At 37.7% G+C, this 17,543-nt stretch overlaps 4 protein-coding genes across 8 annotated transcripts; all 4 read left to right on the top strand.

Annotated features, from left to right (window-relative positions):
- The first annotated feature begins 1,543 nt into the window (after positions 1 to 1,543).
- On the top strand, positions 1,544 to 4,286 carry LOC18597090 (Chaperone DnaJ-domain superfamily protein). Its single transcript, XM_007025920.3, has 10 exons — positions 1,544 to 1,725; positions 1,809 to 1,871; positions 1,957 to 2,023; positions 2,167 to 2,226; positions 2,400 to 2,450; positions 2,553 to 2,633; positions 3,063 to 3,175; positions 3,268 to 3,385; positions 3,578 to 3,704; positions 4,079 to 4,286. Exons 1-10 carry the CDS (start codon positions 1,598 to 1,600, stop codon positions 4,180 to 4,182), a joined length of 912 nt encoding a protein of 303 aa, XP_007025982.3. The 5' UTR covers positions 1,544 to 1,597; the 3' UTR covers positions 4,183 to 4,286.
- A 420-nt stretch (positions 4,287 to 4,706) lies between these two features.
- Positions 4,707 to 9,846, top strand: TDP1 (tyrosyl-DNA phosphodiesterase-like protein). 4 transcript variants are annotated; one of them, XM_088807362.1, is made up of 16 exons: positions 4,713 to 5,041; positions 5,113 to 5,292; positions 5,374 to 5,634; positions 5,711 to 5,872; positions 5,963 to 6,023; positions 6,227 to 6,303; positions 6,386 to 6,643; positions 7,187 to 7,276; positions 7,414 to 7,548; positions 7,832 to 7,981; positions 8,368 to 8,471; positions 8,560 to 8,613; positions 8,694 to 8,784; positions 9,037 to 9,117; positions 9,229 to 9,373; positions 9,464 to 9,846. In XM_088807362.1, the coding sequence occupies exons 1-16, from the start codon at positions 5,027 to 5,029 to the stop codon at positions 9,535 to 9,537; spliced, it is 1,938 nt and encodes a 645-aa protein (XP_088663488.1). In that variant the 5' UTR covers positions 4,713 to 5,026; the 3' UTR covers positions 9,538 to 9,846. The 4 variants fall into 4 exon arrangements, 2 of the variants coding, with proteins under 2 accessions (XP_017978478.2, XP_088663488.1); XR_001928352.2 differs by lacking the exon at positions 9,464 to 9,846 and having other exon boundaries at positions 4,707 to 5,041; positions 8,694 to 8,795; positions 9,229 to 9,368; XR_001928353.2 differs by lacking the exon at positions 9,464 to 9,846 and having other exon boundaries at positions 4,707 to 5,041; positions 8,694 to 8,795; positions 9,219 to 9,358.
- Positions 9,847 to 10,742: 896 nt separating this feature from the next.
- On the top strand, positions 10,743 to 11,549 carry LOC18597092 (ubiquitin domain-containing protein 7SL RNA1-like). Of its 2 annotated transcripts, XM_088807365.1 has the most exons (2): positions 10,743 to 11,092; positions 11,291 to 11,549. In XM_088807365.1, exons 1-2 carry the CDS (start codon positions 10,743 to 10,745, stop codon positions 11,547 to 11,549), a joined length of 609 nt encoding a protein of 202 aa, XP_088663491.1. The 2 variants fall into 2 exon arrangements, with proteins under 2 accessions (XP_088663491.1, XP_007025986.3); XM_007025924.3 differs by having other exon boundaries at positions 10,743 to 11,549.
- Positions 11,550 to 13,223: 1,674 nt separating this feature from the next.
- LOC18597093 (polyubiquitin) lies at positions 13,224 to 14,597 on the top strand. The gene has a single exon (XM_007025925.3). It carries the CDS (start codon positions 13,301 to 13,303, stop codon positions 14,444 to 14,446), a length of 1,146 nt encoding a protein of 381 aa, XP_007025987.3. The 5' UTR covers positions 13,224 to 13,300; the 3' UTR covers positions 14,447 to 14,597.
- The last annotated feature ends 2,946 nt before the right edge of the window (positions 14,598 to 17,543 follow it).

Below are 17,543 nucleotides of genomic sequence, written 5' to 3' on the forward strand. Positions count from 1 at the left end.
TTAATTTCTCTCAACAAACGGAGAGTAAAAAAGATTTTATTTTTCAACTTAGCCTCGCGACTCTTTTTTTCTCCTTCTTGCCTTTTTCTCTTCCTTCCTTCTTGCTTTTTTCGCGTTCTTCTCACTTTGCCTTCTCCTTCCTTCTCACGACATATAGGAAGGGTAGTCCGTCAGCAATACTTTCGGATCAAATTTCACTATCAAATTTAAAAATTGAAGAGATCGAGATCTTAGGTTTTATGATAATTCAAATTTTTAAAAAATTTAAAAATGTTTTGAGAAAAATTTATGTTTTGGATGCTGAAAATGGAGAGAAAAACATTTAAACGATTTAGAATCGAGAAAATTTACTTATGAATTAAAAGGATTTGAGAGGAAAAGTTGTTTGGGCACGAGAAAGAAATTATTCATAGATTTTGTTTAAATTTTGGCAATCTATCTGTCAAAAGAAAGAAAGCGTCAAATACGTTATCCATAGATTACGGTTAAATTTTTAACAATAGGTATCTATTTATTGATAGATAGATAGTATAATATATCAATAAAATTTTCTATCTATTGATAGATTTTTCTTTGGATAATATTTTTTATTTTTAAATTTTATAAGTTTAAGGTAAAAATAAATATTTAGTAATTTTTATATATTTTAATATTTAAATAATTAATATAAAAAATTATGTTTTTTTAATATTATTATTTATTATTTTAATTGCTTAAAGTTGAAAAATCAAATTGTATATTAAAATGAAAATTTTATTCAATTTATATGTTTTTTATATGTAAGGATTATTTTGTCAATTGATATTATATTTTCAATAAAGTGCTTATAAACCGAACACTATAATGTATTCATCTCAGCAATCACATTCTCTACAATCATCATTTTCTCTTATTATATCAAATGTTTCAATATTATATTCTCAACAATTATAATTCCAGCAACATATTAAACATAACTTTAAAATGATAGGAAAACACTTCAATCTCTACCATTGGGGGAAAAAAATGCACTGCTACATCTCAGATGTGTTTGTACCAAATTTCATAACTCAACTTGACAACATTACCATCATACAAATAATTAACGAAATCGAAGTTTTTGTTTTAATCTCCTTAAAAATTAAAGAAGGGTCATCATTCAGGAATTGAGAAAATAGACTAGATAGTCATGCTTTTTCCATCACATACTTATAACAAACCCCATTTTCTTGATATTGACATCAACAAGTACAGAATCAAATAACAATTCGAAAATTTACTTAGATATTTATAATAATCGGATATACTATTAAATAGAAGAGTTTGGGTTAAAATATTTTTTAAAAGAAGATACCCTACTATCGACGTGTCTAATTTATAGGCCCAAGAGTTAGGCCCATTTCAGCCCATAAAGTGACTTACTATTGGGGTAAAGCCCAAACCAAGCTGGGTATGATGTAAGAGTCGCTGGAGGCCCGGAAGTTTGAATCGTTGACTTTTAAGCGAGTCAGATCAGGGGGTATTGTTGTAATTACATCAGAGAAGTCTGTTTTCAGCTTCTAACTGTAAAGGCATTTCGAACGAGACCAGACAACGAAAAAAAAGAAAAGAAAACACGATGAAGACGATGGCGCCACCGGCGGCGATTCGGTGGTGCGCAGTCCTATCAACACTTGTTCTATTTCTCCTCATCTCGCCGTCGGTCGCAATTTACTGTGACGAAGACGATTGCTATGATCTTCTAGGGTCAGCTCCCTTACTTTCACCTCTCTCCGTTCATTTTATGTTTTAGCTTCTGCTAATTTTAACTTTATCTTCGTATTTTCTAGGGTTTCTCAAAATGCTAATGTCTCGGAGATCAAGAAAGCTTACTACAAGCTTTCCTTGAAATAGTAAGCTTCTTTCTTTGTTTTTGACTTCTTCAATCTCTCCATTGATCTAATTGTATCTTAAAGTTGGTTCTTTTTTCCTGTCTAGTCACCCGGATAAGAATCCAGATCCGGATTCGAGAAAGCTCTTTGTGAAAATTGCCAATGCTTATGAGGTAACTTCAATTCTTTGGTCTTTCAAATTACATGAATTTGAGATTTACTGATTTGTTGTTTTATCAGTACCGTGGAAGCTAGTGATTTTCCTTTTTCATTTTACCTAAAATCTAATAACAAGTTAATGTTTTTTTGGTTGCAGATTTTGAAAGATGAAGCCACAAGGGAGCAGTATGATTATGCAATTGCACATCCGGAGGAGGTAAGATATTGTATAATGTGCCATAGGAGTATATTAAGATTGTAATATGTAAATTGTGTTTCTCATGTGGCTTTGTCAATCTTGTTATCGTCATGAATCATTTGATTTCACCACGATTGACCTTGCATGTTAATAGAATTACTGATAATTGTTAATTTTTCTTATCCATTTAGGTGTTTTACAATACAGCTCGTTACTATCGTGCATATTATGGTCACAAAACGGTGAGAATTATTTTAGTATTTAGTTATTAAGTATTCTTTCTGGTGCAGCCTAGGGGTGTTGCATTTATTTGTTACTTACCATTCAATATTCATGCATTCTAGGATCCTCGTGCTGTCCTGGTTGGTCTTCTTCTGATTCTTTCGGCATTTCAATATCTAAATCGGTGGACTAGGTATAATCAGGTGTGTTACTATCAAGCATTGTCTAAACTTGGTTATTTCTGAATGTCAATGTAATTACATTTGATGGATGTGGTGAATATTGGTAGATGAGTATCACTTAGAAGACTGAACTTTTAGCTATGTGACTTCTTTGTATATTAGAATAGCACTTGTCATTGCTTCGAAAGATATAACATTCAAGCTCCGCTTAGTGGTTGTTACCCCTCCAATGGAGAGTCAAAGCCAAAGATTCAACTCCTCCCTCCTCCCCCAATCAGCCTTGTAGATAATACAGAACAGCATGATAAGAGAATTTTGCTTCTTAACTATTTTTTTGAAAAGTGCTGCTTAACTTTTATAATATGTGTTACCTATTTTTCAGATAGAAAGGCTTATATTTCCCTATATTTTACTCTCTCTCGTTTTCCCTTTTTCCTTTTCTGGATTCAGGCTGTAGCTATGGTCAAGAAGACACCTGCTTACAAAAACAGACTGCGGGCATTGGAACTTGAACGCAGTGGAGGAACCACAAATAAGAAGAAGAGTAACAAGCAGATGGACAAGTATATACTCATTTGATTCTTGACCCATGAAATTCGACTACAATGATGTGTTTTTTTTTTTTTTAACGATATGATCTATATCGTCATGGCAGGAAAAAGGAGGAAGATCTCAGCAAAGAGCTTGAGCTGGACATAAAGGGAGCTGAAAAGCCCTCCATCTGGGAATTAATTGGCATCCGTTTCATTCTTCTCCCTTATACTATTGGCAAGGTTAGATTACCAGCTTTTAATCTAAGAATAGCTACAATTTCTGATTAAGATTAGTGAATACTAACTATGCTAGATATATCTGATTGTTTGATTGCTTGCTGTTGTTGCATTGGCAAGAAAAATGCTTGACTCAGACTTCAACCTTAGTTTTCAGACTGAAATTGGTTACTGATTAAGTTCCTGCCTCTCCAGCTATTGTTGTGGTATGCCTGCTGGTTCTGGAGATACAAGGTCAAGCGAGCTCCATATTCTTGGGAAGATGCATCTTACTTGACAAGAAACTCCCTCAGAGTGCCTCTGGATGCATGGCTAAACATTGGTAACTATAATTAAGTTCCTCAAATTTGTATAAAGGCAAAATACGCTTTTCAGGATTTAGCTGAGGTTTGATAGATGATAGAATGATAGAATGGCTTGTCGAGGTAGTCATATGTGCTAACCATCTTAGTAATTTCTGAATTTTTTTTGTTATACTACCTAGTTAGATGAATTACTTCATATCATCAAAGATTTGCATATTTGTGTGAACTTTATGGCTGCAGCACACATCAGAAGGATACATCATTCCTTCTGAGGTTTGAGCCAAGGCCTCTGGGAGCTACCACATATACTTCTTGATTTCTGTGCTGTTATTATCCACTGTTTGTCTTAAATTAGTATGTTACTAAATTAGATCTTGCGTGTGTTTATTAGATGAATCAACCAAGGAGGATCTTATTCAGAGACGATTATGGATTAAGTCCAACTTAGAGAGCTACCTAGCAGAAATGCGAAAAGAATACAAGCGCAGAAGATAGGAGGATATTATCTCATTGCTTACTTGAGAGTGTTTGCCGAAACTTCATAAACATACAAGATAAGAACCGCATTTTACTAATATAGTTGATTTTGGTTTCATTTATACTCGAAGGCAGAGAAGACCGTTGTTGCTGATTACCAAGTTTTGATACGTAACACTGAAATCTAATTCTTGTAGCAGAGTAGTGAATGTATCATTTGTAAACTCCCATATAAAAATTTTAGATGGCTTTATTTTTTTGGTTATGTGGTCATAGGCCTTAATTGCTCCAGTAATTGCTGGTCAGCACATGTGACCATGCAGCTAATACAACTGATGGTAATTGGATTGTCTTTATCATTCTTGATGAACCTGATGAGATATCATTTCATATTGATATCTAACTCTATTGGAATATGCAATTTCTTTGTCATATTCTATACAAATCGATATTTTAATTAATTCAGTTATAAATTTTATATATCAAATCAAAATTAAATAAATCAATTTGATTGAAATCGAGTAATGCTCAGCTCTTACCGAAAGCGGTGCACTCGAGTATAGAGTAGTAGCACCATCTGCTAATGTAGAAAACACTACTGGTGCTACTACCCACCACCGCCTGTAAGTGTAACGTTATTAAAACGCAGCGTCGTACCGCATCACTTCCCTTCTCCGGGTCGGAAACTGGCAACGCTCGGCAGTGCGCGAATCTTCCCCAACTTAAAAGTAAAGCCTTTATTCTCTACGTTACAAGTTCCCCAAACAAAACTACTCTCACCTCTCTCCGCTTTGCTTTTCCATCTCCTTCTCCTTCTCCTTCTTTCCACTTTCAGGCACCAAGAAACTCCACTTACTCAGTCATGCCTCGCTCTCAGGTCGGTACGCTTTGAAAAGATTTCTCTTTTTGGTTTTTTGCTTTGATAACTTAAGTTTATTTTGTTAACAGATTGGGTACTTGGTCCCTGTAAATAAGAATCTTGAAGAGAGCGCTTCACTCCCTAAGCTCCCGCTCTTTTACGGCCCCAATTTCATCGGCCGCGACGATGTTTCTGTTCCCGACAAGAGACTCAGCCGCAAGCACATTGCTTTAACCACCTCCCCTGACGGCTCCGCCCATTTACTCGTCGTAAATTCCTTTACTTTTTTAGTCATTTCTTCTCTCTCTCTCTCTTTTGTTGATGGAATGTTGACTGGTGGAATTTTGTAGGAGGGGACGAATCCGGTGGTTGTCAGGTCCGGTGAGCTGAGAAAGAAGCTGAGTTCCCGCGAAAATGCGGCGATTAATAATGGTGATATTATTGAGTTAATCCCAGGTCATCACTTTTTCAAATATGTATCATCGTCAACTGGTGAAAAGAAGAGAAGTTTTGGTGAAGCTAACAGCGATGGAGAAAGCGAGAAACTTACTGCAAAGAGAAATCGAAATCAACGTCCCGAATATAAAGCAAAATCAGCTAACAAGTTGAAGGTATTGAAATTTTGAAAAAATTTGCTGAATTTTGCTTAAGAGCTTTGTTTTTGACGGTTTGGTTCGAATTTGGTAGGAAGAGGAGGAAGACAATAATAAAGGGAAGATATTTGTTGAGGCTATTCGTGATTTTTGTGTTTCCAATGATGAGTTACCGCATACATTTCGGCTTTTGAAAGTGCAAGGCTTGCCCGCCTGGGCAAATGCCAATTGTGTTTCAATTGGGGATGTAATTCAGGTAATAATAGTGATTCAAGTTATGTGTGGATTCATTATTTTACTTTTCTACCTTTTTACTGCATACTTTGATTGCTTATTACATTGCTAGGGGGATGTTCTTCTTGCTGTCCTCTCAAATTACATGGTAGATATTGATTGGTTGCATTCAGGTGAATTCTCTTAACTTTTATGATGCTATCTGTTCAGTTCCTCAAGTAACATGGTGTAAGGACTTTGGTTATGATGTCTGTTATCCTTTTATCTACATCTCATTTTGGTACAGTTTTTGTTGTTTGATTATGAGAATTTTTTTTAGCTGTTTTATAGTTTCTTTTGTATATCTAAAACAATTTCTGCCTCTTGCTTGGTGTAGCTTGTCCAAAGCTTGCAAAAATCCCCAATGTCTTGGTTATTCATGGTGAAGGTGATAGCAGGCTGGACCATATGAAGGTCAGCTATAGCAATAAATATTCCCTTTTATCATTGGAAGCTCAACTTGTAGCTTGTGGATTCTCACATTATTAATGCTCAGAGAGACAAGCCTTCCAATTGGATTCTGCACAAGCCACCATTACCCATTTCATTTGGGACACACCATTCGAAGGCAATGCTCCTTGTCTATCCTCAAGGAGTGAGAGTTATTGTTCATACAGCGAACTTGATATATGTGGACTGGAACAATAAAAGTCAAGGTTTATGGATGCAAGATTTCCCTTGGAAAGATCAAAATAACTCAAAGAAAGGATGTGGATTTGAAAATGACTTGATTGACTATCTCAGCACATTGAAGGTAACAAATTTTAGCAATTTCTGTGGTTTTGGTGTTAATTACATGTGAAAAACACATAGATGATCAACTACTGTTCTGTTAATCTTCCAATGGTCTATAGCAACACAGTTGTGACTTTGATAGTTCGATTGTCTTTCCTCCGCTGTTCTGGAGTTCTATTTCTGAAAACTGATTCCTTCATTATATAAATTGTTATTAGCAGATGTGGTTTTTAATTCTACAGTTGACCTAATACATTTCATCTCTAGTTGATGATTTTCTTCTCCTATCATGATTGTATGCCACCAAGTTGGTAGACTTAATATTTTTATTGAAATTAGTTATTATCCATTGCCAATTTCATTTTTGTTGTGTAATAGAGAATTTAAAACTTTCTCTCTTTCATACAAATCCTACATGATTCTAACTGAAACTTTTTATATTGTAAGGCAAAATAGCCAATCATTCTTTTCATTTGTTTTTCCTTACTAATCAAGTTCAAGTAGATTGGAAGACTTATTTGTTTATTTATAATGAGGCCTTTCATTTCTGGAATATTTACAGTGGCCTGAATTCACTGCTAATTTTCCAGCTCTGGGAAACTTCAACATCAATTCCACATTCTTCAAGAAGTTTGATTATAGCAATGCAAGGGTAACATTTTATTTGTTTATTTAAATTTTTAGAAGTGATATTTCATATTTACCGGGAGGAATAATGTTACAGATGGAATCTATTTTGTTTCTTGCTCATACTCGTGTGGAGCATATAAGCTATTTGATGATTTTCAGGTCCGACTAATTGCATCTGTCCCTGGATATCATACTGGTCCCAATCTGAAAAAGTGGGGACATATGAAGCTGCGTAGTGTTCTCCAGGAGTGTGTTTTTAATAAAGAGTTTCAGAAATCTCCTCTAGTTTATCAGGTATTGTTGGACCTTTAGTCGTGTACAGTGACATAGTGATTTAGGGTGAATATTAATGCTCATTACTCTCTGGGATTTTGTGACAGACTTGAATGATATTTCGTTTTGTTATTAGACTTTATTTTCTATAATATGTCCTCTCGTGTTTGGTTCTGCACCCAGTCATACCTTTCGTTTCTTCTCTATGAACCTTTCTGTTTAGATTAAGAGAAGAAAGTGGTTGTATACATTTTGCTTCTGGTGATGGTATTTTTTCATTTTTTTTATGTTTCCCTTACTGCAGTTCTCTTCCCTCGGTTCATTGGACGAGAAATGGATGGCTGAGCTAGCATCCTCAATGTCATCAGGTTACTCAGAAGATAAAGCACCCCTTGGTTTGGGGGAGCCGTTGATAATATGGCCGAGTGTGGAAGATGTCAGATGCTCTTTAGAGGTACCATCAAGTAGGCTTTTCCTGTTAGCCTCTTAGCCGTGCATCATCTCCATTATTGCACAGTCATCACTGACTACTGTCAGGTTCTGAACATCTTTATGCTTCCCAACAAATGGCTCTTTAAAAGCATATAATCAATTCAGTGTGAAACCCATTCACTCCAAAAAACCTTTGGTTGTGTCCAACTGAATTTTGGTGGCTTGGTGAGAGAGCAGAGAATACTGTTAATGCCTTCCTGTTTGATAAACTGCATGTTTGAGAGCTTCTCAGTGTTAGCATTAGGCCTTAAACTAACTTGTTAGTGTTACCAGTGGATGTTGAATAAGAATAATATTTCTTGTTGAATGAAGTTTGTTTTGCATTTGTTATTCTACCATATTCTCCAGGGTTATGCAGCTGGAAGTGCAGTTCCAAGTCCACTTAAGAATGTGGAAAAAGGATTCTTGAAGAATTACTGGGCAAAGTGGAAGGCAAGCCATAGTGGCCGCTGGTATATCTCTTTCACCCCTGGTGAAGTTTGAGCTAGAAAATATCAATTAGTGTTGTGGATGTTAAAACTTTGGTTTTTGGTGTTTCAGTCGTGCAATGCCTCATATCAAGACATACACCCGATACAAGGGCCAAAAACTGGCGTAAGAATTTATCATGATTTTGGAAGCTTTTAATTTTCCCTTCTCTCATGCCGATTTCTGAAACTTTCTCATGAATGTAGTTGGTTCTTGCTAACTTCAGCAAATCTTAGCAAAGCTGCCTGGGGAGCACTTCAGAAGAACAATTCTCAGTTGATGATCCGTTCTTATGAGGTAGATAAATGGTACTTGCCATCTGAAAGCACAGCTAAGGTGTAGATGTCATTTTGAATATATACTGAAAGCATGTCCCAAGCTTTCAAGAACCTACATATTCGACAAATGAATGCATCTGTTTTTCTTTATTTTTTACTTTTGTATGATCTTCTCATTAATTGAGTTTGCTTATTTTATTCTCGTTTATTTCTTTTGTGCTCACTTAAGCATTGACAGTATATTTTTATGCCTTTCTATGAATATTTCTAGCTGGGTGTGCTATTTCTACCATCTCATGTAAAGGAAGAGGGTGGTGAATTTTCCTGTACGGGTAATGGAGGTTCATCAAAGGTAACGGCTATTCCTGATTCAATAGCAATTCTCTTGACTTGTTGGCTGAATTAGCTGGGAATGTTTTTGGGCGAAGCCAATGGTAAAACCGATTTTATTAGTGTAAATCAGGGTAGTGGTAGATGTGGATCAATCGGAAATTCTGAAGTAACAAAAACGAAGCTAGTTACTCTTGCTTGGCAAGGAAGCAAGACGTCTGAAGTAATTCAATTGCCTGTACCTTATGAACTCCCTCCTAAGCCATACTCCTCCGAAGGTCACAAAGCTTTAATCTCATCTCATCGCCTACAATTCATACAAGCTGCATTTTCTGATTCATCAAACTGTTTTTCTATCTCCTTTGCAGACATTCCGTGGTCTTGGGAGCGGAGATACAACAAGAAGGATGTTCATGGTCAAGTTTGGCCTCGGCTAGTTTAACTGTGTGCTTTCAAAGATTTCCTGATTTCATTAGATTGCACATATTGAATTCTGTATAGTCATAAGCTGTGTCGACAGGAACAATGGCTGGCTCATTTTGGCCAAACTCTAAAAGGGTAAAAAGCTTGCTAACCAAATAGCATTTTCTGTAAACTTATTACTCCTTTACCCGGCATGACAAGATATCCTGTTATGTTTTCACCCTCGACCCTTTTTCTTCCTCGTGGGTTCTGGCCGAAGGTGACATAACAGGGATGGCAAAGTTCTGAGGTGGTGACCAATGACCATGGAATAAATCGAATTGGGCAATCATGTTTTCTGTTTTTGCTCCATTTCCATGGCAATTTCTTGATCGATTGACCTTAAGCTATGACCCCCCAACGTGTGGAAATAAAAATGGAAATATGTGATGTGAGAAAAACTTGGAATGAATAGACAATTTGAAACATTTTTCACTGGTTAAATCCCAAAATTTACAAGATTTTGACATGGCATTATCACTGCGAATTAATACTCATCTTAAATGGAAATATATTTTTATGACATGCATGGTATCAATACTAATTGATATCGTATTTAGCAATTCATTATTTATTATTTCATAAAAATTTATGATTATTAAGATACCACGAAAAGATTTTACTGTGTTTTATTCTCCAAAACAAATTTAGTCTTTAAATGTTTGTGCTCTAAGCAAGATTCTTTAATCAATCATAAGGCGAGATCATTCATTTGGCTCCCTCTAAACAAAGTAATTAGTCTAGCTAGGAATCATGATGATCATTATGATATATGGTAGCAAAATCAACCCAGCTTGCTTAATTCCTATATTGAAGATAAAGAAAGAATCCTAACCTTTTCAAGAGCGAATCCCATTTTTAAAAAGCTTCAAAATCTAGAGTAATTAATGACTAATAATGACCCACTCAAATCGCCCAATTAGAAGATAATGGATAGCTGTTAACAGCAGCAGATTATTCACATAAATCACTTCCTTTTAAGTAGGCAAAGATCCTCTCTATTTCTTCAAAAGTGGAAATTAAATTAAAAAAATGACCAGGTCAAATGTTGATTTTAGATTTGTTTAAGAGTATATCTGTGGATTTTATGGTATAAATAAGGGATATTTGCTACCATTTTTAACCTAGAGAAGTCCCCCCCCCATTCATCTCTATCTTTCTATCCCAAGTCTCTAATCTTTTCAAATGGATGTCACCTTTGAATGCCAGAGAGGCAGATCTTTCTCCATTGAAGTTGGTTTCTTTGACACTGTCCTGGAAATCAAAGAAAAGGTGCAGAAATACCAGGGAATACCTATATCTAGACAAACTCTTGTTTTCAATGGCCAAGTTCTCCAGGATGAGCGAGATGTTGAGTATTGTGAAATCCTCCAGAACTCCAGCATTCAACTCCTCGTGGCCCCGGAGGCCGACAAACCTCAGGTGGTCAAGACTGAAAAATCTTCCCCGTCGAAGAAACTCCAACTCAAGATCAACATACCATCCTCCAAGGCCTCCATTCCTCTTGAGATGGACGTGAACGACACTGTCCTACGGTTAAAAGAAAAGATTCGTGAGATGGAACCGGTCCCTGTCAACAGGTTAGTAGTGCAATCAAGCGGGGCGGAGTTGCAGGACCATCTATCTCTACGCGACTGCGAGCTCCCTGATAATACTGAGATTGACGTAAATATCAAGCCGTCGCCCACAGGTTCAGGGACAGGGTCGGCAGGGGCCACGACGGGGACCAAAAGGCTGCTGAAGGTGATGGTGTTGCCCAAGTGCGGGACCAAGAAGATACCGGTGGAAGTCAATGCATCGGATAATGTTGCAGAGCTGAGAAAAGAACTGCAGAAGTTGCAGCAAAGGCTTCAGTTCCATCTCCCGCAGGAAGGTTACTTTTTCATATATAAACAGAATGTGATGGACGATGATCGATCGTTTAGGTGGCACCATGTTGGCCAAGGTGATACCATTGAGATCTTTAACGGAAGTGTTACCGGAGGATCATGAAACAGTTTCATGTTCTTTTGTTTAGTCTTAAAATCTTCAGTGGTGCTGTAACCTAGCTACTGGTTTTTAATATGCTTGTTTAGTTTATCTCTTTTCTTACATTTTCCTTTAACTATAGGGCTGAAGAGGCAAGATATTATAAAAAATTTTCATCCCCTCTTTTGATATCTATATCGTTTAAGTCTTTATTGCTTGGTAAGAGACTGTAGAAGATAAGATTTTCATCCAACCAGATAACAATGAAGAAAAACCACAATTATCACTAAGGCATCATTGACCTAACAAGTAGTTACATACCTTCCAACAAGTGTACAAAACTAAGAATTGATATCACTGGCTAGGGTAAGCCATAAAGCATAAGAAAAATGAGAATTTTGTTTTGCTAGCTCTTTCCATCACCCTGCCCGATCCTTATGTTCAATGAGACTTCCAAACCATGGCAAAAGAGACTGATCAGTGTGGTTGGTTTGGGTTAAAGCGCAATATGAATCTGATATGGGTTATAGATTGGCGAGTCAGTGAGAATCCCGAGGTTCTTATACATGTTGAGATTAAACAGAAGAAAGATTTGGCTTGCAGTCAGTTGGGGTATTCCTGGTTTGGTTTCAGCATATACCACAGGAGACGCATACAAACTTAAACCTTGTATGAGCGAGGCGCCCAATCCTGATTCCGCCCTGATGCATCTGTCAATGACTTGAAAAATGCGAGTGAAGGAGTTGCATGGTGTCGAAAGTTGACAAGCAAGACCTTCCCTACCAAGGGAAAGTACTCAAGACAGTGACATCCAGCTTCGAGTTCATCACATTCATGATGCATCAATGGTACAACAAGAGTGCGGAATTCAAAGCAGATAGTTCCTGCAGAGCTTGGTCTGTCCTTCAAGAACATCATGCTCAAGCAGGCTAGTGAAGATGCAAGTCTTAGCCGAGAATAGTAGTAGAATTTCAGCCTTTTCTCCTGATTGAGGCTCAAAGGGAGACACCCAAAAGCCTGGTTTAAAGCCCAACCCATTAACAATACAAGGGGCATGAATCAAAACCCAATGGCCCATTTCAAGGAGGTTAAAGAAATTGCAAAAAGTGTTACTAATTACACAACCCAAAGGATCAAATATATTGTTCAATTTTTTTAATTTATAAAGGAACATTCTCAAGAATACAATTTGTCATATTAAATAAAGGGGTTTCAATTTTATTTTATTACCATTATTCTTGGAAATGGAATCAATCAGGACCTTCCAAGAAGGTCACCCTCCGTCGTCATCGTCTTCGTAACCAAAGGGCCAGGGGGACAGGAGAGAAAGTAAACCAATTTTTCTTTTAAAAGGGTGAAATGAATATAGACGCAATAAGGACCAACAATCAGAAAATCAACGGCTACGAATCAAAGTAGCCAACCCACGAACATTAAAATAAATTTCCCAACTGGCGAAGGAAAAATCAGATCACCGTTGGCCCCATTGATTACAACCCGGGCCCACCAACGGCACAAAGTCCGTCAAGTAACGACGCTCCAAAGGCGGTCACCTAACACCGTTAAACAAAAAGACTAACGGCGCACTGCCAAATTAATGTTGCCGTGTCAATTGTGGGAAAAGCCACCGCCCTGTTACGTGTCATAATTGCATTTGTTGGTCGTTTCAGGAGTTTGGCTATAAAAGAATCCCCCTATTCGCCTTGTTTCTCCCATCCCGAGTGGTTTAATTTCTCTGATATTTACTTTGTAGGTTTTCTGTTCACGCAAACAAGATGCAGATCTTCGTTAAGACACTCACCGGCAAGACAATCACCCTCGAAGTCGAGAGTTCCGACACGATCGACAACGTGAAGGCCAAGATCCAGGACAAGGAAGGGATCCCACCGGACCAACAAAGGCTTATCTTTGCTGGGAAGCAGCTCGAGGACGGCCGAACCTTGGCCGATTACAACATCCAGAAGGAGTCGACTCTCCACCTCGTCCTCCGTCTACGTGGTGGGATGCAGATCTTCGTCAAGACCCTGACGGGTAAGACGATAACCCTGGAAGTCGAAAGCTCCGACACCATCGACAACGTGAAGGCCAAGATCCAGGACAAGGAAGGAATCCCACCGGACCAGCAAAGGCTGATCTTTGCTGGGAAGCAGCTCGAGGACGGCCGAACCTTAGCGGATTACAACATCCAAAAGGAGTCAACCCTCCACCTCGTCCTCCGTTTACGTGGTGGGATGCAAATCTTTGTCAAGACCCTGACCGGCAAAACCATAACCTTGGAAGTTGAAAGCTCCGACACTATCGACAACGTGAAGGCCAAGATCCAGGACAAAGAAGGAATTCCCCCGGACCAGCAAAGGCTTATCTTTGCTGGGAAGCAACTCGAGGACGGTCGAACTTTGGCCGATTACAACATCCAAAAGGAGTCAACCCTCCACCTTGTCCTACGTCTCCGTGGTGGGATGCAAATCTTTGTCAAGACCCTGACGGGTAAAACCATAACCCTGGAAGTTGAAAGCTCCGACACCATCGACAACGTGAAGGCCAAGATCCAGGACAAGGAAGGAATCCCGCCAGACCAGCAAAGGCTTATCTTTGCTGGGAAGCAGCTCGAGGACGGTCGAACTTTGGCTGATTATAACATTCAGAAAGAGTCGACACTTCATTTGGTTTTGAGGCTCCGTGGTGGGATGCAGATTTTCGTTAAGACTCTGACAGGGAAAACCATTACTTTGGAGGTGGAGAGCTCGGATACCATTGATAATGTTAAGGCAAAGATTCAGGACAAGGAAGGGATTCCACCAGATCAGCAAAGGTTGATTTTTGCTGGGAAGCAATTGGAAGATGGAAGGACTCTGGCTGATTACAATATTCAGAAGGAGTCCACCCTTCACCTGGTCTTGCGCCTTCGTGGTGGTTTCTAAGCTCCCTATGGGACTGGATTGGGTTTATGTGAAAGGATTGTGTTGTCTGGCCCTGTTGAGGCCTTTAAATTTAAATTTGTAAGTCTTAGATCTGTCTGCCTCTACTTTATGTAGTGCTTTTTTTTGAATAAAATTTGCATATTTACTGCTATCTGTCTTCTTTGATCAATCTTAATTTTCGTTCTCAATTTGTGGATGCATTTGTTGTGTTCTGTGATGTTCATGGCACTTCAAAATGAGGGTAAAGGGGACAGCTTCGGCACCTGAATTGTGTAAAAGATAATGAGCATTGGAGAGAATCCTAGGAATTTCCAATTGTTTTGATAGTCAAAGATCAAACATCAGAGTATTGAACGATAACTGGGTTTATTTCTTCCAGCTATGGTTCTCTTTTCTTCGACACCAGCTCTTGGACTCATTCCAAATATGTCTTTCCTTGAACATAAAGATTAGTTGGCTTTTCTTGGGTTCTTGCAGCTCAAACACCAGGAAAAGAAAAGACCAGTTATGAAGTTGAGTTAGATATACTTAATAATGGTTCTAGCATTTGGAATTTTGTTGCATTAGCCCCATTGATGAACACTTTCATTGAATTTTGAACTGCTATCCTATCTCCAATTTTGGAATTGAATTTCTTAAGGGATAAGATTAACACTTGTGCGGAAGAATCTTAATGGATTGAGTTGACACATCAGCTAATTTCAATCATTTTCTTCTCTTCCATTGCATCCGTTACATAAATATCTTCTTTGCATTTTTCCTACGTTTTTTTAGGTCGAGTGATTCTTCCATTTCAGGTTGCTTTCATCCTTTCCTGCCAACCAAACGGTTAAAAATGGAATCACCAACTTTTAGCCAAACGTAACTTCAGCATCGAGCTGGATATTGAGAAGCCCAATCTGTGTTAGGTAGGGTGGAACTGTATTAAGAAACATATTTAGTTGATGATTACGAAAGAACTCATATACGAAGTAAAGAGAATTTTAAGGAGAAAAATCAGAGATATCGAAAACCACTTACTAGACACTAGAGAAGATGGTCATAATAACCTTACACACTTGTCTTATAATAAATTACTTAAAAACTGTAACTACCAAGCCAAAAGCCAAGAAAAATAATCTAATTTTGTCAACAAAGAAAAATCAGAAAGTTAGTGCCGTGATGGGCACATTCTACCTCTGGTACCTAGTATGGGATAACCACCCGTTAAATGAAACGTGGACAAGCACCACAACTAACTTCTAACATTAACAGTAAAGTAGCCACTTAACAATAAGCAAAGCTCCATTGTTGACGCTGTGAACGACTTCAAAGCTGAGGCAGGAAGTCTGGAACCACTCTCAACAAACTGCGTGTGGTCAAGAGAAATTCTCTCCAAAATATAATAAAGAAGTGGCTAAACCTCTCTGGTACTTCTCTCCTTGAGATTTTCTGCAGTGTCTAATTTGTTCACGATTTGGCTTGGTTTGTTTTTCTTTATCAATCTACCGTTATCATCGAACCCTAATCACCATGATGACATGCTTATGGTTAAGATTGGCTTTAATTCTTTATTGCCATAGTCTATTTTCTTTGGTGGAAACTCTCAGAATCCTGGGTGCCCCTTGAATTTTAGAGACATCATCCTGGTTTTTAATTGAATAGCTTAAAGCTTGTAATATAGATTGTTAGATCTATGCTAGAGGACTCTTTTCATGTTGTGGAAAGAAATTAGGAAAATATCATGTCTAACGCATATTCGATGAATATGGATACAGAGATCCAACTCGTTTAAGTATATAAGAAAGACTTTAAAAAAGTTGAATATATTCATCATAGACTATGTATCTGACACTCTTAACCTAATGTGAAACTCTTTCTTTTAATGGACTTCATAAAGCTGCCTAGTGATTTTTAGGAAAATTTGTTGTTTAATAGATTGAAGTGTGATTGTGACTACAGAGACAGGGCAATAAAATACTGTAGTAATGAAGAAGGGATGCCCAGCCAAGTTCAAATAACACTGAAATAAGCCTGCTGCCGGTATTTATAGTTTTCCAGGACAAGGTTTTAGAGTCTGCATTGGTGGGCTTAACGATGGTTCTGATGATACTTGCAAAAAGCACCAGGTGATGATAAATATGGAAATAGCATAGCCGTTTTGCTCGTTTTTGTTTTGTACTTTTACTGGACCTTGAAGTCTCCCTCAACTAATCATGCTTGCCAGGCAAGGATCTATTTGGACAAAGGGCATATGGATTCATGCATTCCTTTGACCTTAATTTGCAATTTGGCCTGTCCTAATTTTCTATCCATTGAATATTGTCAGGTATACGTTGCATTCCTTGACAACATTTGTTTCTTTTATTAATTTTCTTTGTCTTCATTTCCATAATTGTAAATGTGCACTGCTACCAACAAACTAGGCTTGGGTGTGAAAAACCTTGACTTACACCCACCCTGTTTTTGGAATTGAAAGGTAATTGGGGGTTGTGGATCATTAAGCACCAAAACAATGTTAAACCTCTTATTATTTGAAAGGAATTAAGATCAGGGATTGTGCTTGTGCTATGGTAAATACCAGTCACATCTGACATAAATGATACAACTTGCTTGCCTTCTTTTATTGCTGCATGTTGGGGCTCAAACCACTTGCTATTTTGTGGTCACAGGTTATTCAAATTCAAGGCGATCAGAGAAAGAACGTGTCTACTTTTTCTTATTCAGGTAATTCTAGTCAGTTACACCCAGTTTAGTGCATGCAATTTTAGCATATGGAGTAGCTAAATTTTCTTATTACTGGGCTGGCATTGCGAAGAAGGAACACCTAAAGATTAATGGTTTTTGAGCAGCAGTAACAGATCTAGCAGATTACAATAGCCATTGTAGCTAAAACTAACAGATAGTGTCTGATACTGCAATAACTTTTTGTTTGAATAAGATGATACTGCAATAACTGATAGGCTTATCTGGCTGTGGTTGTAGCCCTTCTAAATGTACTATCAGTATTTGTTCAATCGGAATTCACAATATTTCCTAATTTGGTTAATCTTATATTCCATGCATATCAAGACCGTGCAGACAATGCCAGTATATCGGGGTTCATATGCTGAGGATA

Source organism: Theobroma cacao, chromosome 6 (genome assembly GCF_053813885.1).
Source record: "Theobroma cacao isolate CCN51 chromosome 6, ASM5381388v1, whole genome shotgun sequence".
Lineage (NCBI taxonomy): Eukaryota > Viridiplantae > Streptophyta > Magnoliopsida > Malvales > Malvaceae > Theobroma > Theobroma cacao.